The sequence below is a fragment of the Corythoichthys intestinalis genome, chromosome 19 (genome assembly GCF_030265065.1).
Source record: "Corythoichthys intestinalis isolate RoL2023-P3 chromosome 19, ASM3026506v1, whole genome shotgun sequence".
Lineage (NCBI taxonomy): Eukaryota > Metazoa > Chordata > Actinopteri > Syngnathiformes > Syngnathidae > Corythoichthys > Corythoichthys intestinalis.
In genome coordinates this window covers 14,748,117-14,774,024 of record NC_080413.1, presented here as the reverse complement: position 1 = coordinate 14,774,024, position 25,908 = coordinate 14,748,117, and the positions used below count along the sequence as shown (strand labels likewise).

Here is a 25,908-nt window from a genome sequence, read left to right as displayed (position 1 = left end):
CAGATATTTAAGTATATCTTTTCATGGGACAACACTGACAAAATGACACTTTGACACAATGAAACGTACCGTATTTTTCGGACTATAAGTCGCACCTGGGTATAAGTCGCACCAGCCATAAATACCCAACGAAGAGGAAAAAAACATATATAAGTGGCACCGGAGTATAAGTCGCATTTTGGGGGGAAATTTACTTGATAAAATCCAACACATAGAACAGTTATGTCATTTTGAAAGGCGATTTAATAGAAAAATACAAAAGAGAACAACATGCTGAATAAGTGCACAGTATGATGTTACCTGATGCATGAACAACAAAATGCGAATATACTGTCCTCACCAGGACGCTATGACTCTGTCCTGGCTATACAGCGAGCTAAACTCCCAAATGACGACATTGGACATCCGTATAATTTGCTGAATCAATTTCGTCCTCGATACCAAACAGGTTCGCATCAACGTACAGTGGGGAGAACAAGTATTTGATACACTGCCAATGGGTTTTGGCAGTGTATCAAATACTTGTTCTCCCCACTGTAAATACAGTGCCCTCCATAATTATTGGCACCCCTGGTTAAGATGTGTTTTTAGCTTCTAATATATTTTTTTATTCAAATAATATGGGACCTTAATGGGGAAAAAAAAGAAAAATCCAACCTTCAATGCAAGTGCATTTATTCAGTGGGGAAAAATCCCACATAAAGCAGTAATTATTTGACATCAAATACTGTGTGTGACAATTATTAGCACTCCTGGTGTTAATACTTTGTACAACTCCCTTTTGCCAACAAAACAAGGTCTGGGGACTGAGATGGCCACGGGAGGAGCTTGATTTTGTGTCTGGTGAACCATGGTGAACCCAGGCTTCAACTGGGACCGTGTGCTTTGGTCAGGCTTCAACTGGGGCTTCCCAGGCTTCAACTGGGACCGTGTGCTTTGGTCAGATGATACCAAGATTGAGCTTTTTGGAACCAAACACTCTCAGTGGGTCTGGCGTGGCACAAAAGATGTGCATGCTGAAAAGCACCTCATACCCACTGTGAAGTATGGGGGTGGGTCAGTGATGCTGTGGGGCTGTTTCGCTTCCAAAGGCCCTGGGAACCTTGCTAGGGTGCATGGCATCATGAATGCTTTGAAATACCAGCACATTTTAAATCAAAATCTGTTGCCCTCTGCCCGAAACCTGAAGATGGGTCGTCACTGGGTCTTTCAGCAAGACAATGACCCTAAACATATGGCCAAATCTACACAGAAATTGTTCACCAGACACAAAATCAAGCTCCTCCCATGGCCACCTCAGTCCCCAGACCTTGTTTTGTTGGCAAAAGGGGGTTGTACAAAGTATTAACACCAGGGGTGCTAATAATTGTGACACACATTATTTAATGTCAAATAATTATTTCTTTATGTGGGATTTTTTCCCCACTGAATAAATGCACTTGTATTGAAGGTTGGATTTTTCTCTTTTTTTCCATTAAGGTCCCATATTATTTGAATGAAAAAAAAATTATTAGAAGCTAAAAAACACATCTTAACCAGGGGTGCCAATAATTATGGAGGGTACTGTAAATGATAATTAGATGCTATTACAGCAATGAGAAAAACGTTTAGCATGCGTTCGCTAGCATTAGCACATCGTTATGACAACCACACAACTGGCTCTAAGTGTCTGATCGCGGGTGGAAAACACAACAACAACAGAAAAGATGATACACACAGGCGTTGCCTCTTTAGAGATATTTTACAAGCATAAACATTGAATGTAGGTTCGCAGCCGTTTTTCTCTCTCTCTCTCTCGCCCACTTGCTCAGAGACGCCTTGTAGCTGTCCGTCTTCTTCTGCCGTGTGAGCGCTCTTCTTCGCGTAAACAAGTGCGAGTGCGCCCCCACTTGGGAGTGGAAGCGCCACAAACTAAAAGCATGCTTTTCAATATAAAAACAGTCAATAATACAATTGAACACACATTGCCAAAGGCAGAACACGAACGTGGCCATAGCTAATAAGAGTTATTCAGATAACTATAGCATAAAGAACATGCTAACAAGTTTACCAAACCATCAGTGTCACTCCAAAATTACATGTGAAATGATATCATAATGTGTTAATAATTTCACACATAAGTCGCTCCTGAGTATAACTCGCACCCCCAGCCAAATTATGAAAAAAACTGCTACTTATAGTCCGAAAAATATGGTAGTCTGTGTGCAGCTTCTATAATAGAGTTAACTAATTTTCCCCTCAAAATAACTCAAAATATAGCCATTAATATCTACACCCCTGGCAACAAAAGTGAGTACACCCCTTAGAAACTACATACATCCCTAACTGTCCAAATTGAGTACGGCTGCTTTCACACATGCTGTGTCCCAGACATTTTACTGGGATGCGACCCGGTTAATGTTCATGTCATCACTATGTCGGTCGACCTGGGAAATTGCTTTCAGAAATAAAGGCTACCCGTTTAAGTCCCGGGATTTAACCTGAGTACAGCATATGTCTAAAAGGGGCTAATTATAAAGGTTGCAATATGAAGATTGAACAATAAGGGTTCTAGGATTGACCTCTGTGGAACACCACATAACAAAACCAGTTAAATAGTATGCAATTTCATTGACACTGCCATAAATGATTTCCTCTGCGAAGCGACACATGATAAAATCGCTGGAAGAACATCTAAAAACAGAAAGGAAACCATATGGGGCAGGTGGACGTGTAACATTCATAATTCAGCGAGAAGCTACTTAAGAGTTCATAGCTACATATTAATGACCTATTTAAAGTATTAAACAATAAGGGTTCTCGGATTGACCTCTGTGGAACACCACAGATCTGTAAAGTACTATTTGCGGTCTCTACATTCACATAAAGTGAATGAAAACTGTCCCACCCCGCATTCCAATATAATTTAAACAGCTGCCTGTACATTCACATAAACATGACCAATTAAAAGGTTTGCATTGAAATATGCACTTTTATTGACTCGACCATAAAAGATTTCATCCGTGAAACCACACAGGGTGAAAACTAAAATTACCGAGGAAGAACATCTTAAAACAAGAGGAAATAAACCATATGGCGGAGGCGGACTAGTCGCATTCGTAATTCAGCGAGAGGCTAATTGATTGTTATGGGTGTATGTTTCGCAAAGTGGGTGTTAATTGCCGTGACGCCTTTGTGTGTGCGTGCTTCACATGTGTGAGAGCACTGAAGTGAGATGAGATAAAGCAAAAGAAAAACAAAAAAAAAAGCTGCAGCAGCGCAGTTTCAGTAATAATAAGCCTCCAATCATCCGGCACCATCGCTCTAAATATAGACACCGCTGAGTGATGCTTGCTTCTCATACACATGACTGTACATGCTTTCCACCTCGTGCTACCTTATCTCAAGGATTGTAATGCTCTTTGTTATGAATGTTGATGCTTGTCGTTATATGAAATGAAAATGATATTCATTCGGCTGTAAATGATGGTATAGTGTCTTTATCCTTTTGTGCAAAGTGTCTCGACTGCTCATTTCCCAGGGTCATCTCACCCTGGTTAGCATTAGGCCGATGTGTCAGACGTACTGACCTTCCTTCCTGCCCTTTGTCCTTCACCACGCCACCCGAAGGGGGATTTTTTTTTAAATTGGACAAAAAGCCTGTCTTGGCTGGAGGATAAAGTACAAACAGTGCAAGAGTCCTTTTATTTATTTTTTTGCTGATATTCAAATGGAAACAGGATTCACTTGAGAACTGCAGATCTTCACAGAGCCATCCATCACAAGCTTCTATTTTCTTTGAACAGCCCGAGAGGCTGACTGACAGCTCCGTCCTCACCAGCACATTTTCTCCACTGATTCACAGACACTCGCTCGCCCGGCGTTGACCTCGACACTCCTTGCGTTAAGGGACGCGAGACAATTACCAGATGGAGACGTTTGTTGCTCACTTCTTTTTCTCTTGTGTCTCCCATAAGGTCCTCCAAGGCTCACCCTGGACCAGTCGTGCACATCAGTGACAACCCCATGGATGAGGGGAAGGTAAAGGACACTATTAAGCACAGACTCACTTTGCACCCCGGAGACCCAGATGTAGATGAAATGGTGGCAATGAGATTTTTAGAATTCATTTTTCCCCCCCATGAGAAATATTGGAAAGGGAAGATTTTGCCATACACTTAGCAACTATATGGACAGTGTTTAAAAATAGCAAAAAAAGTCGAGCTTGGAACCTGATGGTTGGATGCTTGGAACCAACTCAAGCCCTTTGAGGTTTACTGGCTATTTGTAGTTGCTAATTACCGCATTGGCCCGAATATAAGACTGCCCTGATTATAAGACAACCCCCTCTTTTTCAAGACTCAAGTTTGGAAAAAAAGACTTTTTGAACACCAAATTAATTTTTATACAGAAAATGATTACAGTACATCCGAAACAAATGATTATAACAACATATTGGAGAGAAAAAGCATGTTATTTTGCCTCATTCAAATCTTAATATCTAAACATTTAAATTTGTAAACTAAAGTACAATCAAATTCGTAAATGAATGGCTTCTTGTTTTTGAAACGTAAATAAACCAATCCATTGTGATAAAACAACAAAATTGCAATAACTGCATAAACCATCAAAGTGAAGTCTAACTGTAACTGTAGTCTTGAAACAAATCTGAATAAGGAAAAACATTGCAATAAAATAATGCAAACTGGTTAAACTTGAGAGTAGCTGAGATCTGTCATGACAGAACATTGCTTCAATGATATCTGGCGCCATCTAGCGTCATGAATGGGTATAATGTCTAGACCTCGAATACAAGACGACGCCCACTTTTTCAGTCTTATTTCAATGGAAAAAACACCGTCTTATATCCGGGCCAATACGGTACTTAAAAATAGAGTCGTCCAATAATTACTTTTTAAAAGATATTGTCCAACTCCAAAAGTACCATACCAATATCAAACCGATACCGATATACAGTGGTTCCTCGACATACGATCATTTCGACACACGATCTTTTCAACATCCGACGTAAAATTTGACTCGCTACATCCATTGTTTCTACATCCGACGACATGCTCGAAATACGACGATTTATGACAGCGCCGCAGTTATTTTGTTTTCCCGCAAGACTGATGCACAGCAGATTTTCTTGTTGAACTGACTTGTCAATACGGCTATAGAATGTCTAGAATCTCGACGGTCCTCCTCCCACTTCCGTACCAGTCCGCCAGTCTTGATAAGTTAAGGTGACAATTATTATTGGGGTAGAATGGCTAGTTTCGTCAGGTTTTTTAATCATTTATTTCAGAACTTGTGCAACACAACATGCCTATTGTCCGCCCCAGCTGAACAAAGTGAAAGTAAAAAGTTCTCCCTCCCTCTCTCTGTCAAGTCAGCCACGTGGTGCGTTCAGGTACACCACGCAAAACACATCCACCACATTAGAACCCCGTTCGTTACTTAATTACAGGTATTAACATTATTATTAATATTATTATTCCGATTTTTATTCTAATTTGTTTTGCGCCGTGTAATTGCCATTTGCAATAGTACCAGCAACGTTTATTAAGGTTTTAGTGTAGGTTTTCGGGCTGTGGGAACAAATTAATGGGATTATAATGTATTCTTATGGGAAAATCCTGCTCGACATACGACCATTTCGACTTACAAACAAGGTCCTGGAACAAATTAGCTTCGTATGTAGAGGTACCACTGTATGCCGTCATGGACTTACAGTGTATCACAAAAGTGAGTACACCCCTCGCATTTCTACAGATATTTAAGTATATCTTTTCATGGGACAACACTGGCAAAATGACACTTTGACACAATGAAAAGTAGTCTGTGTCCAGCTTATATAATAATTTATTTTCTCCTCAAAATAACTCAAAATATAGCCATTAATATCTGAACCCCTGGCAACAAAAGTGAGTACACCCCTTAGAAACTACGTACATCCGTAAATGTCAAAATTGCGTATTGCTTGTCATTTTCCCTCCAAAATGTCATGTGACTTGTTCCAGGAGTGCTGTCAGCATTGATGCAGAGATTGAAGAGGTGGGGGGTCAGCCTGTTAGTGCTCAGACCATACGCAGCGCACTACATCAAATTGGTGTGCATGGCTGTCACCCCAGGAGGAAGCCTCTTCTGAAGACGGTACACAAGAAAGCCCGCAAACAGTTTGCTGAAGGCATGTCAACAAAGCACATGGATTACTGGAACCATGTCCTATGGTCTGATGAGACGGGCGGTCTTCAAAAGAGGCTTCCTCCTGGCGTGACAGCCATGCACACCAATTTGATGTTGAGTGCGGGGTATGGTCTGAGCACGAACAAGCTGACCCCCCCCCACCTCTTCAATCTCTGCAGCAATGCTGACAGCACTTTTGTAATGAGTCACATGACATTTTTTAGGGAAAATGACAAGCAGTACTTAATTTGGACATTTAGGGATGTACGTAGTTTCTAAGGGGTGTACTCACTTTTGTTGCCAGGGGTTTAGATATTAATGGCTATATTTTGAGTTATTTTGAGGGGAAAATAAATGTATTATATAAGCTGCACACAGACTACTTTTCATTGTGTCAAAGTGTCATTTTGTCAGTGCTGTCCCATGAAAAGATATACTTAAATATCTGCAGAAATGCGAGGGGTTTGCTCACTTTTTTGATACACTGTACATATTAATGGTTAATTGTATTGTGATAACCCACTGGATATTTTAATAATGATAATACTCACATAACAAATCCCAAGCATCTTAGTTTGGAGACATCTAATGGTCAATTAGCATAACTGCTGTGCTAAGCTGTGACCAGTCCTAGTACAAAGGCAGAAGGTTTCTACATTCACATTGACGGCAACAGGCATTTTGGCCCAAAACTGATAACGATGATATCCAATATCATTTTAAAATGCTTTTATCGGTCGCTATTATGGCTACCTGATAATATTGGACAACTCTACTTAAAAATGTGACCAAATTATTTTGGAATTGTATTATGTAAATGTGTATAACATTAAAATTATTTTCAGTGCGATAAAGTTCACATTTTGTCTTGAAGTTCCAAACATTTGAATGTGATAAATTGCCTATGTTAACATTAAACTGTACATTTTATATTTTCCTGTAAAGTCTCTCATTTTAACGTGATAAATTTTGTGCTTTAACATAGTTTTAATGTTTTAAAGTACGGTGGTATTAGGTTTTATGTTTTAATTTCAATTTTTTTTTCACTGTAACACAAAAAATTTCATGTTTTACCATGATAAAGCTAATGTTGTAAGGTGATATATTTCATCATAAAACGTGATAAATCTAACATTTTAATGTGATCATCTTAGTTTTAGTGATCCATTTCAGACTATAATGTGAAGAATCGCTTATTTTAACGAGCTTTTTCATATTTTACTGCAAATGTTTACTTTTTGTTAGAGTTGTCCGATAATGACTTTTAAACCGATATCCTGCTATCGTCCAAAGTTGCGATGCCGATATTAAATCGATGCCGATATATGCAGTCATGACCCAACATAACAAATCCCAAGCATCTCAGTTTAGGGACATCTGATAGTCAATAAGCATAACTCCTGTGCTAAACTGTGACCAACCCTTGTACAAAGGCAGAAGGTTTCTACATTCGCTTTGAAGGAAACATGCATATTGGCCCAAAATCGATAATAAAACTCTACTCTTCGCATTGAATTTGATAAGTTTTATGTTTAAATTTCAAAAACAGCATTTCACGTTATAGTTTAATGAATTTCACATTTTAGCGTTATAATTTTTTTCTTCTTACACGTTAGAGGAACCTTTTTTGTGAATAATCCATTACCGAAAATTAAGATTTGAGATTTACCTTCATTTTCCTTCCATCCATTGAAAAGTTGACTCGGCATCGTTCGAAAGAATAAAGACGAGCCTTTTAAAAGCAACACTTGGTAACTTTTCAGTTTTGGTCAATTTTAGTGACGCCGGTAGACAAAAGTGGTAGTGTTTTGCCTTAAGGAGGACTGAATTTCCCATGAGGACCAGCGCACACATGCACAGAGTCGAAAAATCATCAATCAATCAAAAATAGTTCTCCCGGTCGCCTGCAGATGGATTAAACATTTCTTTTTCCAGCGGCTGTGTGAAGGATGAATAGTAATATGTTGCTAAACAATAACATATGGCGGTTAGCAAACCTGTGGCTTAGCGTGTCTAACCCTTCCACCCCATCTGAACTCGTCAGGACTGACGAGTTCGGTTGGGAGGAGGGGTCGTGGCGATGAGTGAAATCTAGAGCAATGTTCATTCTGTATATCCTGGGGTCGCCTCCCTTTTTTTTCTCCTAAGACAAAACTTTTTGTCTCTTTTGTTGGTCTGCCATCTTTGCAGAATTTTCGCGAAAGCGTTTGCATCGATGTACGTCTTTATAATGAATGGGGAAAGGGGGAAGTGGCGTATGCAGTAAGCAGTCAGCACATTTGTATTTTATGTATTTATTTATTTATTCATTTTGTGGCAGGCTTCCTGCTACCCTCCTCAACGTTAGTTACTGTCGGTGAAATTGATACAGCCCCCGTCAAGATATAAAAGAGGTGTCAGTCAACTTGTTGTCGGTCAACATTTTCACAAATGTTTTGAAAATATTTTATAAAGGTTGAAAATAGGATCGTGTCCGATCACGTCATTTTCAAAGTATCGGAATCGGCAAAAAAATATCGGACATGCCTTTTTTAATATATGTGTATATATATATATTTTTTTTTTTAATTAAATCATTTTCTATTTGTATTTAACGTTACAGACATAATATGTTACACTCATCCAGAGTCTTTAGTTTAGGCTTAAGGTAGGGTTATCAAATTTATCCCGTTAACGGCGGTAATTAATTTTTATTAAAATTTATCACGTTAAAATATTTAAAGCAATTAACGCATGCGCTGCACAACCCACTCACGCATTGTCGCGTTTAATCTCTAATGGCGCCGTTTTACCTACGTATAGAGCTAAAAGACAGCGTAAAATGAGTAGAGTGAATTTTGGCAACCTTTGGAGTATTTTGTTAATTGGCTAAAGCCTAACAATCCCTCTCCCTATGATTAGAAATATCATGGGAAGCAATGTGGGGAAGTAAGGTAATAATTGATCTTTTTCTTAACACCCTATGTTATTTCCCAACGCAGAGAAGATATATCAATTGGTACCACTATGCACAGTCATGGGTGCACTTCCCATCATGCATTTGGGCAGAACAGTTAAATGGCTACAGTATCATTTACTGAAAGCTCAACAAATACACTAGATGGCAATATTTAGTCACAATATACAAAGTCACATTTATCCTTTAAGAATTACAAGTCTTTCTATCCGTGGATCCCTCTCACCGAAAGAATGTTAATAATGTAAATGCCATCTTGAGGATTTATTGTCATAATAAACAAATACAGTACTTATGTACTGTATGTTGAATGTATATATTCGTCCGAGTTTTATTCATTTTTTTCTTAATGCTTTGCCAAAATGTATATGATCGGGAAAAATTATTGGGAATGATTGGAATTGAATCGGGAGCAAAAAAACAGCAATCGGATCGGGAAATATCGGGATCGGCAGATACTCAAATTAAAACGATCGGGATCGGATCGGGAGCAAAAAAACATGATCGGAACGACCCTAGTTGAAAAGTTACCCCGTGTTGCTTTAAGAATTTAATCCCCGACATGAAGTTTCTTCAGGATGATTCCGTGATTGCATCAGTACTTCGATGTGCATCGATTAAATAAAAACGCATCCCATTATTTCAATCATGAGCGTTGAATCAACCGAGACTGCGGTTTAAACTAAACACCAATTTTGGCTTAGCCTTCAAAGTCATCGTTTTTTTTCTGCATCACAAGGTTTGATTAGGGATTGTGATATTAATTGGAGTTTTAAGAATTTGTTCAGTTGTGCAGATTTGATTGTTGATGCTATCATGAGTTTTCTCTGGTTTTCACATTGGGTACACCTCTTAACTTTGCCAAGTGTATTTTAGGTAGTGTCAACTCACTTCTAATTAAGATGACATTTTCGTCCCTTGTGTAGGCAGCATTCTCCCCTCCCCAACCTGATCCTCGATTGCGCGGCACACGAATGTCAAATGCATCCACCCTTTCCCGCACCTTTAATATCTTCATTCTCTCTGTCTGTCATCTCCATCCGTCTCCTGGACCGCTGTTTCCTCTCTCAGCTGATAATTGGATATGAGTCGGGGATCGTGGTCCTGTGGGATCTCAAATCAAAGAAGGCCGACTATCGCTACACTTATGATGAGGTAGGCAAACCTTTATTTCCCCGCCTTCCTTCCGGTATCTTTTAATGCTGGCTGGAATTGAAATTACCTGTTCATGAACAAATAAGCCGAGCGAGAGTGCGCCGCTGTTTATTCCGAGAGCGGCTCGCTTTCGGAAAATAAATAAGCGGTTCAATAACTGTGAAAGTGATGAGTGTACAAAAATAAGATGCATCTCTGAAGGGTACTCTATCTCATAACTATTTATCATAACGAATTCAAAGATATTTTGGAATATTAACGCTGCCACTGCGCTCATTTTAATTTCTCGTTTTTGAGGGTTATTTTGGGGACCCTAAAAATGGTAAGTGATATGTCCACATTCAATTTTGGTGACACATATTGGAATGAAAGTACACAATACAAGTGTTGTTAATCTTACTTTAAAAAAAAAGTAATTAATTACAGTTACAAATTACTTCTCCCAAAAAGTAATTGTGTTAATAACTCAGTTACCTGAATGTAAGAGTAATTAGTTACTCCGCAAAGTAACTGGTGATAATTTTCATGGTTTTTTTTCCCCTCAAAAAAAAAAAAAAAAAAAAAAAAAAAAAAGTCACACAATGTGAAGTTTAAAGCGTTTTTGGAATAATTGGCCCTAGCCCAATTTTTTATCCTAAACTTAACTAGACACAGGAGTATTGTGGATATTATGATAACTAGATAGTAACCTTTGCTATGTCTGGAAGTCATTTAATGTTGTGAATCAACCGTTAAAGTGTTTAAAATTGCTCCCGTTATTGCATTAGTTTCCTTCTGTCTACTTTGGACAAGTGTAAGTTTTATAACTGTTTCATCATTTAAAGATAGATTTATTTTTGCCGATATAGGAGCATTTTAGATAAAAAGTTACTTAGGTTTGCGAGGAAGGTTCTCTACAACAGAGCCTTCCTGAGAGGTCTACTGCTTTAAAATGGCGGCTGTTTACTAACGCATCTAGTTCTTTATACATGTTGCTAATGCAGCCATGTCTGTCATTTGCATCTAGTTCTATATTATGTGATATCTACAGTAGCATCATGTGGGCGTAGTTTGTAGGCTATCGGCTACAGTCAGGTATTATTGGAGCCACCTAGCATCACGTTTGCAACGCCGTCACCAGTGTTGTTAATAACGGCGTTACAATATAACGGCGTTACTAACGGCGTTATTTTTTTCAGTAGTGGGTAATCTAATTAATTACTTTTCTCATCTTGGCAACGCCGTTACCGTTACTGAGGACGGAAAGGCATGCGTTACTATGCGTTACTATATTGGTCGAAAAGTCTGAGGGAGACGGACTCACCGAGACGACAGAGCAGGAGTATGGAGGAGGCAAGAAAGTTGTGACGCCGAGCAAACGCGATGCTAGGTAGCTCCAATAATACATGTTGTAGCCGATAGCTAGTACAAACTACGCGCGCATGTTATGGTAGATATGGTAGACATGATAGATATCACATGTACTGTACATAGATATAACTAGATGCAAAATGACAGACATGGCACTAAATGAGTTAGTAGACAGCCGCCATCTTAAAGCAGTACTTTTTAGGACGGCTCTGTTGTAGAGAACCTTCCTAGCGAACCTAAGTAACTTTTTATCTAAAATACTTCTAAATCGGCAAAATCTTGACTTGAATCTATCTTTAAATGATGAAACAGTTTTAAAACTTTCATATGTCGAAAGTAGAGAGAAGGGAACTAATGCAATAATGGGAGCAATTTTAACAACTTTTAACAGTTGATTCAGGGTAAAGGGTAAATTAGGGTAAAGAATTGGGCTCAGGCCAATTGTACCAAAAACCTTCACAAAAAACTTCACATAGTGTGGCCAATGTTTTTTTTTTTTTGTTTGTTTGTTTTTGTTTTTTTTGGAGGAACAAAAAAAAAAAAGTAATTATCACCAATTACTTTGCCAAGTAACTAATTACTCTTACGTTCAGGTAATTGAGTTACTAACGTAATTACTTTTTGGGAGAAGTAATTTGTAACTATAATTAATTACTTTTTTTCAGTAAGATTAACAACACTGGCCGTCACAACTCCCTTGCCTCTTCCCCACTCCTGCTCTGCTCTCTCGTCTCCGTGAGTCCGTCTCTCTCAGACTTGTTTCGCGTCATTCAATCGACAAAGTAACGCATAGTAACAGTAACGGCTTTGCCAAGATGAGAAAAGTAATTAATTAGATTACTCACTACTGAAAAAAAATAGCACCGTTAGTAACGCCGTTATATTCTAACGCCGTTATTAACAACACTGCAACACACAATTTGTAGGTACCATTACACTATTCGGTCAGACTAATGTAATTGATCTTGTTTATATGAAAATCGCCTGTTTATGTTTAGACTAACAGTATGGCCCGGTGTCACTTGTGCTGGCTTGTTGGGGCCAAAGTTTGTCAAATCGGTACAAAACTTGAAATCAGGGGTTCCCCATGATTTTTTTAAATGTGTGCTGGATGGATTTATCGAGCAGTATGGCCCGGCGTTGCTTGGGTTTGCGTAACGTGAACACAATACAACCGAATGGCAGATAAAGCATACTTTCCTTAGAGATGTCGCTGTAATGTATTAATAGTAAAAGGACACCATATAGGGGCTAATTGTATTGTGGTGCGGGACGTGGAGAAGAATGAAAAGGACAGTTTTTATGTTTCACATTTGCCGCACATTTGAACAGAAAACACCAGAACACAACGGCAACCACCACTCTCTCATGGTTGCCATAACTAGCCATGAACCATTGCGGGCGTAACACATAACAAATAACAGTCGCTACAGTATGAAAATCCAGATAAAATGAATCCGTTAGTAATATTCCGGAATTTTTTTTTTTTTTAAAACCAGCGTCTTCTTTTTGAGTACACAAGTCAAAATGTCTCATCACAGCACATAAAGGCTAGGTTCAGACAGCAGGTTTTAATGCACGAATCCGATTTTTCAGTTTTTCCGACACGAGTGCGGCATTAACTTGACGGTTTGAGCGGGACAAGTCGCAAAGAAGTGAACTAGTGCTGAAACGATTAATCGATTAACTCGAGTAATTCGATGAGAAAAAAAAAATCAAATTAAATTTTGCTGCTTCGAGTATTCGTTTAATTAAAGTGGCATTGTAATGGTTTGTTTTGAAAGTATTTGCATTTAGTTTTATTGATTTGGGTGGATAAATTGCCCTCTAGTGGCGACAGTGAATTTGACATAACTCATTTCACATGGCTGAATCCAGCTGCTCCCTGTTAAGACCAACATAAGCTAAGTTTTTGTTTGAGCTAATGTTATTTAATGCATTCGTAATTTAGTTTATATGTATATTTAGCCATTTTTGTGGGAATATGTCTTTGAACCATTTGTTTAAAGCTCTGTAAGAAAAAAAACTTAGCATTTTGTAGCATTTAAGCTAGCGAACCTTTGCTATGTAAGTTAGCAAATTCTTCTTTTGTTGTTCTTAGATCCTTATTTATTTTATTTTTTTCCGTTTGAGGCTGAGCTCAAGTATTTTTATTTTTTCATGTTTCTTATCCGATTACTCGATTATTCGAACTAACTAGTTCATCGATTAATCAAGCACTAAACTAATCGATAGCTGTAGCCCTAAGGTGGACCATTTTAAATCCGATCTGGGTCACTCTTGTATGTGGTTTAAATCCCATCTGGGCCACATTTTTCCAGAATGTGGCGGCGGTCTGAACTGTCAAGTCTCCCAAATCGGAATTCATGCAGCAATTACGTCAGCAAAGAGCGAGAGCAGCCACAAGACATCAGTGATGTAGCTGTTTATTAGCGTTAGCACCTACTTTCAACTCTCCTTTTACGACGCAGGAGGCGGGCTTTACCGCAATCATAAAAAATACATTGAAGAAAAGGATAAGCCTTACAATGCTCGGATTCTGACTGTACGCCAAATGAGCGATATTTCAGTATTGCTTACATGCCGAGTTGGGGCAAACGCACACACGCGTTATGCACGAGCAGTGCGTAGTTATTTGTTTTGATGCTTCTGGGCATGCTGGTCAGTTTGCTCAGCGTGTCTCGGACTGCGATGTAGTGCGCCTGTGTAATACTTGAATCGGCTCAATGGAGAAAGGCAGTCTGAACGGGCACGCCAAAAAAACAGAAATGACAAACAGTCGGAGTTGTGCATTAAGATCTGCAATATGAACCTAGCCTTAAGTTTGTCCATGAAACCAGTGCTTAATTTGGAAATCATAAGGTGCCGGAACGCAAAGTACATATGACGAGACGAACACAGTTCCCGGAACATACGCAGAAAATGGTGCTGAAAATAGCCCGCAAATGCCCTCTTGCCATGCCGTGGGACTTACAAGCCTCAATTTCAGGTTATATCCATGGTATATGTAAATGTTATGACAACAATTTACAATTATTTAGGCTGTACTCTGCACAGCACGTGCAATTGCCCACATAACCACCGGTGGGACTTACATAACAGTCAGAAATTAGTGTCTTAACAGGTCTAACTTGTAAAACGTAAAAAATAAATCACAGATTACAATAAATAAACACAAACCCATTCTATTGCGAGTTTCATCCCCCCCATCTTTTCTGGCCCCAAAGTTCCCACCGCCTTACAAATTGTGCTGCCCAAACCCGAATTTCCCATAAGGTTACTGGCCTGTTGCTCCGGCTGTTGGTGTTCCACCTGGCTGACTGCTGGTGCTGTAGCTGGCCCCCACTCTGGGTGGCGGTGAACCTGACCAGCTGCTGCCACGGTAGCAGCCTCCTGCCCCGGCTTGGCTGGCTGTCCGTGAACCTGGCCAACACTGCGGCGCTAGCCTCCTTCTGCACCCGGTCCAGCCCGTTAGCATGATCACCGCAGCTGCCCTCATTACCAGTTGTTGCTTTTCTGACTCGTTTTGAACCATCTTCCTTCTGTTTGAAAAAAGACAGTAAATTCAACTGTCTTTTTGGCATGTTGAAATACCGGTTGATCCTGGCTGCTTGCTCCCCAGATGCCGCAAATTTCCAAAGTTTTATTTATTTATTTATATTTTAATGTCAGAGGCGTGATTTGTTCGTCCAGCTTTTCAGTGCATCAACAAATGGCCTAGTCTTTCAAATGACGGTAAATTTTTATAAGCAACATGCAATTCTTGGGATTTTTTTGTAAATGAATTTATGCATATTATTTTATTTTTTTACATTTTTTTAAGAAACACTTTTGTATTATTATTATTTTCTATACACGACAGCTGCTGGATCTACCCAAATAAGTCCCGGAACTCAGGGGAGGCCAAAATCAAAAGGTGCCGGATCTTGTTTGGGCAGGATCCGGCACAAATGAACCTCTGCATGAAACCATAAAGTCAACTGCGACATTGCAATCGCAAGTGACTCATCTTTTGTCCACATGACAGCGGTGTGGACAGAGATCAAACCCATCTAAGAACATTCCCAGACACATAAAGTGCAACTCTGTGAAATTTCGTCAAAATCTGGCCAGCCGTTTTGTAGTCCATAGGGAACGAACACACACACAAATTTCAATTTATATATTAGATAACAAGAAACTGGCATTAAAAATGTTTGAAAATTGATTTTTTTAAGCATTGTTGATTGGTTGCCAAATGAAAGCTTCTGCTTCCATAAACTTCCTTTCCCTAATAGGAAAAAAGACTCATATATTGAACAATGCATCTACTTGTAGCACGGCGTATGTTTACTAGCAAAAGCCCGGTATATCATGTCAGCGCACACCTCTGTGTTCTCAGGAGTCCGGCTCACAGCGTGCGTATCAGTGTTGTAACATGGTTTTGTTGGTCTCAACTCTCCGGCGTGCTCAGCCACTGTTGTGATCCCCGGCGGGCGGCTCAGGAGAAGCTCTATAAATAAAAGAAAACACAATAAAACAGAGCCAGTGTCATGATGCCCCTTGGACTTGTGTCAGACCTTATTGGCTCGCTTGCAAAATTGTGTTCCTGCTCATGCATTTGCAATATTTGTCGGCTGTTTTGCCAAGTGCCACGTCTAATCGTGTGGCTCCTTTCAGCCTTCTGCTGTGAATTGAAATGAGTTTTATCACTAGTAGACGTCCAATCCATTTAAACTGGGAGGGTGGCAGCGAATGAATGACCCAATTCAATGGTGCGGCAACACATACAGTGGGGCAAATAAGTATTTAGTCAACCACTAATTGTGCAAGTTCTCCCACTTGAAAATATTAGAGAGGCCTGTAATTGTCAACGTGGGTAAACCTCAACCACGAGAGACAGAATGTGAAAAAAAACCAACAGAAAATCACATTGTTTAATTTTTAAAGAATTTATTTTGAAATCATGGTGGAAAATAAGTATTTGGTTAATACCAAAGTTCATCTCAATACTTTGTTATGTCCTCTTTGTTGGCAATAACGGAGGCCAAACGTTTTCTGTAACTCTTCACAAGCTTTTCACACACTGTTGCTGGTATTATGGCTCATTCCTCTAGAGCAGTGATGTTTTAGGGCTGTCGTTGGGCAACACGGACTTTCAACTCCCTCCACAGATTTTCTATGGGGTTGCGATTTGGAGACTGGCTAGGCCACTCCAGCACCTTGAAATGCTTCTTACGAAGCCACTCCTTTGTTGCCCTGGCTGTGTGTTTGGGATCATTGTCATGCTGATTGACCCAGCCATGTCTCATCTTCAATGCCCTTGCCGATTGAAGGCGATTTTCACTCAAAATCTCTCGATACATGGCCCCATTCATTCTTTCCTTCACACAGATCAGTCGTCCTGGTCCCTTTCCAGAAAAACAGCCCCAAAGCATGTTTCCACCCCCTTGCTTCACAGTGGGTATGGTGTTTTTCGGATGCAATTCAGTATTCTTTCCAACACACGAGAACCTGTGCTTCTACCAAAAAGTTCTATTTTGGTTTCATCTGACCATAACACATTCTCCCAGTCCTCTTCTGGATCATCCAAATGTTCTCTAGCGAACCGCAGATGAGCCTGGACGTTTACTTTCTTCAGCAGGGGGATACGTCTGGCAGTGCAGGATTTGAGTCCCTGGTGGCACATTGTGTTACTGATAGTAGCCTTTATTACTGTGGTCCCAGCTCTCTGTAGGTCATTCACTAGGTCCCCCTGTGTGGTTATGGGATTTTTACCTACCGTTCTTGTTATCATTTTGACGCCAGGGGGTGAGCTCTTGCATGAAGCCCCAGATCAAGGGAGATTATCAGTGATCTTGTATGTCTTTCATTTTCTAATAATTGCTCCCACAGTTGATTTCTTTACACCAAGCCTTTTACCTATTGCAGATTCAGTCTACGCAGCCTGATGCAGGTCTACAATTTTGTCTCTGGTGTCCATCGACAGCTCTTTGGTCTTGGCCATAGTGGAGTTTGGAGTGTGACTGACTGAGGTTGTGGACAGGTGTCTTTTAGAGCGATAATGAGTTAAAACAGGTGCCATTACTACAGGTTACGAGTGGAGCCTCGTTAGACCTCGTCAGAAGAAGTTAGACCTCTTTGACAGCCAGAAATGTTGCTTGTTTGTAGGTGACCAATTACTTATTTTCCACTCTAATTTGGAAATAAATTCTTTAAAAATCAAACAATGTTTGTGAAGAGCTTGTGAAGAGTTACGGAAAACGTTTGGCCTCCGTTATTGCCAACAAAGGGTACATAACAAAGTATTGAGATGAACTTTTGGTATTAACCAAATAGTTATTTTCCTCCATGATTTGCAAATAAATTCTTTAAAAATCAAACAATGTGATTTTCTGTTTTTTTTCCACATTCTGTCTCTCATGGTTGAGGTTTACCCATGTTGACAATTACAGGCCTCTCTAATCTTTTCAAATAGGAGAACTTGCAAAATTGGTGGTTGACGAAATACTTATTTGCCCCACTGTATAATCAGACAATATAACAACACTAACTGGAAATTTTTCTTTATCTTCTGCAAAAAATGACAAATATTCCTTCACTGATTCATTTACTGTAGTTGAATGAAACATGCAGGTGAGTATTAATTACTGTTGTACCGATGCAATTTTTGGGCTCCCAATTCTGATACCGATAAAAGGTTTCAGAAAAAAATAATAAATACTAGGGCTGTCAAACGACTAAAATTTTTAATCGAGTTAATCGCAGCTTAAAAATGAATTGTAATTAATCGCAATTCAAACCATATCTAAAATATGCCCTATTTTTCTGTAACTTATTGTTGGAATGGGAAGATAAGACACGACGGACATAAACATTCAACATACTATACATAAGTACTGTATTTGTTTTTTATAACAATAAATCCACAAGATGGCATTAACTTTATTAAAATTCTTTCTGTTAACGGGATCCACGGATAGAAAGACTTGTAGTTCTTAAAGGATAATGTCATCACAAGTTATAGTCATTTTATATTATAACTAGGGCTGTCAAACGATTAAAAATTTTAATCGAGTTAATTGCAGCTTAAAAATTAATTAATCGTAATTAATCGCAATTCAAACCATCTCTAAAATATGCCATATTTTTCTGTAAATTATTGTTGGAATGGGAAGATAAGACACAAGACGGATATAAACATTCAACATACGGTACATAAGTACTGTATTTGTTTATTATAACAATAAATAAACAAGATGGCATTAACATTATTAACATTCTGTAAAAGCAATCCATGGATAGAAAGACTTGTAGTTCTTAAAAAATAAATGTTAGTACAAGTTATGGAAATTTTATATTAAAATCCCTCTTAATGTTTTTGTTTTAATAAAATTTGTAAAATTTTCAATCAAAAAATAAACTAGTCGTCCACAATTGTTGATGTCAATAATTACAGAATGCTCATGGGTGCTGAAACCCATAAAATCAGTCGCACCCAAGCGCCAGCAGAGGGCGACAAAACTCCACATAACACAAGTAACAAGTGAAAATTACACTGTGCTGTCATTTTAATCTGTTTGAGCGGGGCATGTGCGTTAATTGCGTCAAATATTTTAACGTTATTCATTTAAAAAATTAAATACCGCCCGTTAACGCGATAATTTTGACAGCCCTAATTAAAACCCCTCTTAAGGTTTTCATTTTAATAAAATTTGTTTTTCAATTTTCAATCAAAAAATAAACTAGTAGCTCGCCATTGTTGACGTCGCCGAGCGGTGATGTCACATGTGCTCCCTGCCGTTCTTCCACAGTGTCTTTAACTACGTAAGGTAGTGATTAAAATACACCATAAGGTGTCAATGGCGAGTTTTAAATTAATTAGAGATCTAGCCAAGGCAAAGTCTGAGTAAGATTTATGTGTATTTTGCATTGCAATTTTGATTGGGAATGCCAGTTCTCTTTGCATTGAGCGCTTTTCTTTTTGTGAACATTATTTATTTGAGAGATAGGAATATTATTTTTGTTGTGCTTTCACTAAATGATACTGTAGCGACTTAACTGTTCCGCCCAAATGCATGATGGGAAGTTGGGCAAACCTGACTGTCAGTGGTGGCTGCAAATGGTATACAGTACGTTCTGCGTTGCGTTCGATTAAGCGTGTTAAGAAAAAGATTGTCTCCTGTGAGAGATAGGAATATTATTTTTGTTGTGTTTTCACTAAATGATACTGCATCGACTTATCTGTTCCACACAAATGTATGATGGGAAGTTGGGCAACCATGACTGTCAGTGGTTGCTGCAAATGGTATACAGTATGATCTGTGTTGTGATCAATTAAGCGTGTTAAGAAAATGATCGTCTCCTGTCATTCTTCCCCACGTCGTTCGCCACAATACTTATAATTGTTGTGGAAGAGTTGCCAAAGCTTAAGCCGATAAAAGGCGTGATTCAATGAACGCCTGTGTCTACTCGCATTTCTCTGCCTTTTTGCTCTCAATGTGCTAAAACGGCGTCATTGTAAACTGTTTGAGGCAACGCATGAACGGGTCATTCTGTGCATTTGTTAATTGCGTCAAATATTTCAACGTGATTAATTTAAAAAATGAATTACCTCCCGTTAAAGCGATAAATTTAAATTTTTGCATACTCAATCAAATATTAAGTTATTCTGTCATTCTATCAGACACTGTTTATCTTGCTGGCTGCCATTGACAGCGATAGATGTCCAGTCCATTTGAAGTGTGTGGGCTGTAAGCTAATGAAAAATTTCGCTGCCACTCCTTCCACTTCAAATGGATTTGACGTCTACTAATGAAACAAGTCAAACTCATATAAATTCACAGCATAAGGAGGGTTGGATGCCACACGATTGTAGGTCTAGGGCGATTGGCACTCTTTGTTTTACAGCAGCATGCATAGCTGGGGGCCATCTAGGGTCGGGTGACCAGCGGTTGGAAACTAGATGTCGACAGTACATATTGCTCATCATTGGCATGTTATTTCTTAGTACTCGTCGATACTAGGGCTGCAACTATCGAATATTTTAGTAGTCAATTAATCGATGGACTAGTTAGTTCGAATAATCAAGTAATCGGATAACGAACATGAAAAATTAAAACACCTGAGCTGAGCCTCAAACGATTTATTTATTTATTTATTTTTTTTAATGAGGATCTGTGTACAAGAAAAGAACAACTGGCTAACTTAGAAAAAGTCAGCTAGCTTAAATCCTATAAAATGCTAGTTTTTTTTTTTTTTTTTTTTAACAATGCTCTTAACAAGTGGTTCAGACATATATTCCCACAAAAAACGGCTAACTATACCTATAAACTAAATTAAGAATTCATTAAAAAAAACATTAGCTCAAACAAAAACTTAGCTCACGTTGGTCTTAACAGGGATCAGTTGGATTCAGCCATGTGAAAAAAGGTAGACCAGAGGGCAGTGTATCCACCCTCATCAATAAAACTAAATGCAAACACTTTCAAAATCAACCATTTCAATGCCAATTTAATTAAGCGAATACTCAAAGAAACATTTAGTTTGAATACTTTTTTCTGATTGAATACTCGAGTTAATCGATTAATCATTGCAGCACTAGTCGATACTGATGGCGTCATTTTAGTGCAGTATCAGTACCGATACTAGTCTTTGTATCAGTGTAATCTTAGTTTTAATTGTACAAGATGATTCCAAGAGACTTTAATAAAACCTCAAAGGAGCTGTCATAAACCCGCAAATGTTCGAGATATATAATACTAAAGATGCGTTCAATCGTTGCATCATATTTTTTTCATAATATAGTATCACACTCGGAAGACTTAAGGAATAGCCAAATGGCCCCTGATAGGAAATAGGTTCCCCACCCCCTACAGTAGAGGAATTAAAATTATTCAATTAAAGACGTCTCAAGACAGAGTTCTACGAAGGGGGAGTGATCATCATCATCACATAAAGAATGGTAGTCCGCTAATATTGGAAACAGCAGCAGACGTCTCTGATGAGCCATCAGCTATGAATAGTTAAAGTGTGTCTGGATCATCGACAGGTATTAAGGGAAGAGAGACGATGTGTTCCGAACAAGTCAACATTCATCAGGGAAGGAAGGCAGGCAAGTTATAGAAGTACAGCAATTTCCCATGAGCGCACTTTTGGCCACTGAGGTTTCTTGAGCTCTTTTTGCGAAATTCAGTTATTTCAGATCAAGGACGTAGGTTTACATAAGGACAGTAGGGACGTAACACTACCAACTTTTCAGGATGCTCAAATTGTCCCCACCAACTTTTAAGCAACTTTATTTGCGTTATATAATGACTGTTACATAGGTCATGTAGGTGGTCTTCCCATATGTTACAAGGGCAGAATTGACCCTACCATTATTAAGTGAATTACAGTACTTTCATTATGTTCAGACTTACACTGACCCCTTTTCACTTGCTTAATGTGGTAGTCCCCCCCCCCCCCCCCCCAAACACACATTTGATTGGCAACCACACATACACACACACGTATTCACAGCCCGACAAATACAACATGGCGCCTCCTCCGCCCCCTCCGAAGACAAGGGATGTTATTAAAAGGTTTTTTCTGCCAGCAGCAGCCACTATAGATAATGTAAAGAGATGTCAATGTTGTGGAGGCAGGAAACACACCACTAATTTTGCTACTGAAAGTCCAACCTGCATCAGAGTTAGCATAACATTAATCTGTGCGAATTCCTCGAACCCGAGGAGGAAGCTCCTTTGAGAGAAATATCCTCCTGTATGTGATCTATTGTTAACGTTAATTAAACTTTAAGAAATGTAGTGAACCAAGGCTTACCCCATTCTCCCCAGTTTGGTTTTATTTTATTTATGTGGTCTTAAAGCAGCCCAAAGGAGCTTTCTATATTTTGTTGAGTTTGGCTGTGATTTTGGACAAAAACACTTGTGTTTTACCTAAAAAAGGTCTCCTTTTTTTGTTATTCCCTAAGAAGTTTTTTTTTGTCATATTTAATTTATTTAGACGGCCAATTTTGAGTGTTATTAAGACAAATGTTAAGAGATGATTACCAAGTTTGTATTTGTTGTGTACCGTACTTTTCGGACTATAAGCCGCTACTTTTTTCCTTCGTTTTGAATCCTGCGGCTTATAGTCCAGTGCGGCTTATTTGTTGATTTATTTGGGTTAATAGGCAACACATCCCTCCTAGCTTACATTGCATTGCTACAGATGTATATAACAATCAAAATTCATGTTCTGTGCTAATTATTTATTCAGTTACTGTTCCAGTTGTTTCATTAATTGCTTGTTATTTGGTAACACTTTATTTGACAGTGTCATAAGACTGTTATAAGACACTATCATTGGCATTACTGAATGCTTATGACAGATGTCATTAAGTGTCATCCGGCAAATTATGTCATTAACTCCATTTATGGTCAGCTCGGATCTTTTACATCCATTCAAAAGTGAGATAATTTGAATACATTGATGCTTATGACAATGTCATGTCATAATTATGATTGTCGAATGACAATCTTAAGGTACCACTTTCAAAAAAAGTGTTACCAATTACCATCACTAGCAATTAATGAAACAACTGGAACAGTAACTGAAGAAATAATTAGCACAGAACATGAGTTTTGATTGTTATTTACATCTGTAGCGCTGCAATGCATGTTAGGAGGCATGTTGGACAACGACAGTGTTGACAGCATGTGGCAGAAGAGTTTTACTGTCTCCCCCAAGGGAGCAGTGATGGCCAAATGAAGCTTTGAAGCCAATTGGTTCAAAGCTTCATGGTGGTTCATTTGGTCTTATCACAGTCGTATGAGGTCGCTGTCAAATAAAGTGTTACCGGTGAATATCTTTTGGTGTAAACATCCCATAAAACAGTGGGGACAGCTGCGGCTTATAGTCTAGTGCGACTTATTTATGAACAAATGCCGTTTTCGTGTCACATTTAGTGGGTGGCGGCTTATAGTCAGGTGCGCCTTATAGTGCAAAAATTACAGTATGTTAATATAAGTTGTGTTCAAATATTGAAATTTAAATTTGCTAATAAAATCCATACATTCATTCTGGAAGTTTTCAAAATGTTTCATTAGTAGTTTTTGAAAACAAAGTTTGGATCAAACAGTGTATCACCTGAACCTAAAAATATGCACTGCAAAAATGTCCCTTGTTTTCAGTCTAAATCTACTATAAATAAGTGAAATTATCTGCCAGTGCTTCAAGTAAATTTTCCACTTAGATTTATTGGTTGTATATTTAATCTTGAAAAAACTTATTTTTTCAAAAATGTTCCTAATTCAAGAATAGATATTGATCAAAACATTATTTGAAAGCATTTTTTCTTGATTTAGTTAAAAAACATAACTTTTAGGTGTATGGGCTTCTTAAGAACAATTGGTAATATTTACTTTAAGTGGAAGAATCTGACGCATTAGCCTTTGACACTCAAAATAAGATGGAGAAAATTATTTGACTATATTTAAGAAAACACGAGATTAAGATGTTATAAATTTGCAGTGTGAAAGTTAGCATTAGTCATTTAGCCTATCAATTAATTAGGTTCATATTGGGGAGAAATGTAGACCTGACCCCCGTTCACCCGATGTTATTGGTCTAATTAAGGGAAACCAAATCTTAGACCTTGTTTAACATTCATGACTGAGCTTTTCGATGCTGTATTACATCAACAAATTACAGTATGTAATGCAGTTGACCCAGTGGCTGAAAGAGGATGTCAAGCTCGGATCTTTTACAGCCATTGAAAAGTGAGATAATTTGCTGGATGACTCAAAATGATGTCTCTTATAAGCATTTATTAATGCTCATGGAAGTGTTATGTTATAACTACGACGGTCTTATAACAAAAAAATTGTTACCAAATACCACAAGTAGCAATTAATGAAACAACTGGAACAGTAACTGAAGAAATAATTAGCACAGAACATGAATTTTGATTTTCTATATTTGCAGCGTTACAATGCATGCTAGGAGGCATGTTGAACGACAACAATGTTGAAAGCGGTGGCAGCAGAGGTTGACTGCCTCCCTCAAGGGAGCAGTGATGATTAAATGAAGCTTCTTGAAGCAATGAAGTTTTTCAGCCAATTGGTTGAAAGCTTCATTGTGGATCATTTGGTCTTAAGACAGTTTTATGATGCCGCTGTCAAATAAAGGGTTACCAGTTAGTATCTTTTGACAGCTGCAGCTTGTATTCAAGTGCGACTTATCTATGAACAAATGTCGTTTTTGTGTCAAATTCGGCTTATGTCACGTGCGCCTTACAGTCCAAACACTACAGTGTATATATATTTTTTTTTGAATGAAATAAAAAGAATTACATACAAGTGTATTTTTCAGCCTTTCGGTTTTTCGGCCAAGTGTTTCCAATATTCGGTTTTCGGCATAGATGGAGTTTGACTTTTGGGGCAGGGGCGGCACAACATGTTGATGACCCCGAAACGCCGTGTCAGCAATAAAATTAACGTACAAGAATATTTATAATTATAAGTTGAAAATTAGCTTTTTTTTTTTTGTTTCCCATCATTCTTGAGGGGAAAAAAAAGTTCTTTCAATCAAAAAAAAGTTGCTTCAATCAAAATATATATTTTCAATTTTAAAAAAGTCTCTTCAATCAAAAAAAAAATGTGAATGCAAAAATAAATTTGAAATTTTAAAAAAATGCATTTGAAAGCTCTTTTTATTTTATTTATTTATTTATTTATTTTTAAAGTCAATTTTTTTTATTTAAGCAACTTTTTTTGATTGAAGTAATGTTGTTTTGTGTTTGGGCCAAATTTTGGCTAGGACATTTGTACGTATCATTATTAATCACTCAAAAAATAAGTTGCTTCATACAAATATATATATATATATATATATATATATATATATATATATATATATATATGTATATTCAAAAGAAAAATCACTTCAATCAAAAAAAAAAAAAGAAAAAAATTATTCATAGAAAAAAAGTTTTTGAATGCGAAAAAATATTTGAGACTCAAAAATTTGCATTTGAACACTTAATTTTTCATTAAAAAAGTTTTCTTTGATTTCAGCACTCTTTTTTGTGTTTGGGCCACATTATGGGTAGGGCATTTGTGTCTAAATCATTCAATCCCCCAAAAAGTTGCTTCAATCATAAAAAAATATTTTCAATCAAAGAAAAAAATCATTAAAATTGCCCTCCCCATTTTTTATTATTAAAAAAAAAAAATGATATGCAAAGCAAATGACCGTCTAAGGTGCTAGTCACATGATCTGTTCGAACAATAATTTTGACCCATTATAAAACATTT

General features: G+C 38.0%; 1 protein-coding gene across 3 annotated transcripts in view; it reads left to right on the top strand.

Moving 5' to 3' along the window:
* The window catches only part of LOC130907329 (syntaxin-binding protein 5-like), a 172,269-nt gene that overhangs the window by 94,743 nt on the left and 51,618 nt on the right, over positions 1-25,908 (top strand). For all 3 annotated transcript variants that reach the window (XM_057822271.1, XM_057822270.1, XM_057822272.1), the window contains 2 exons: positions 3,957-4,020; positions 10,196-10,279. In XM_057822271.1, coding sequence (XP_057678254.1) covers positions 3,957-4,020; positions 10,196-10,279 — 148 coding nt within the window. The remainder of the gene's footprint in view (positions 1-3,956; positions 4,021-10,195; positions 10,280-25,908) is intronic.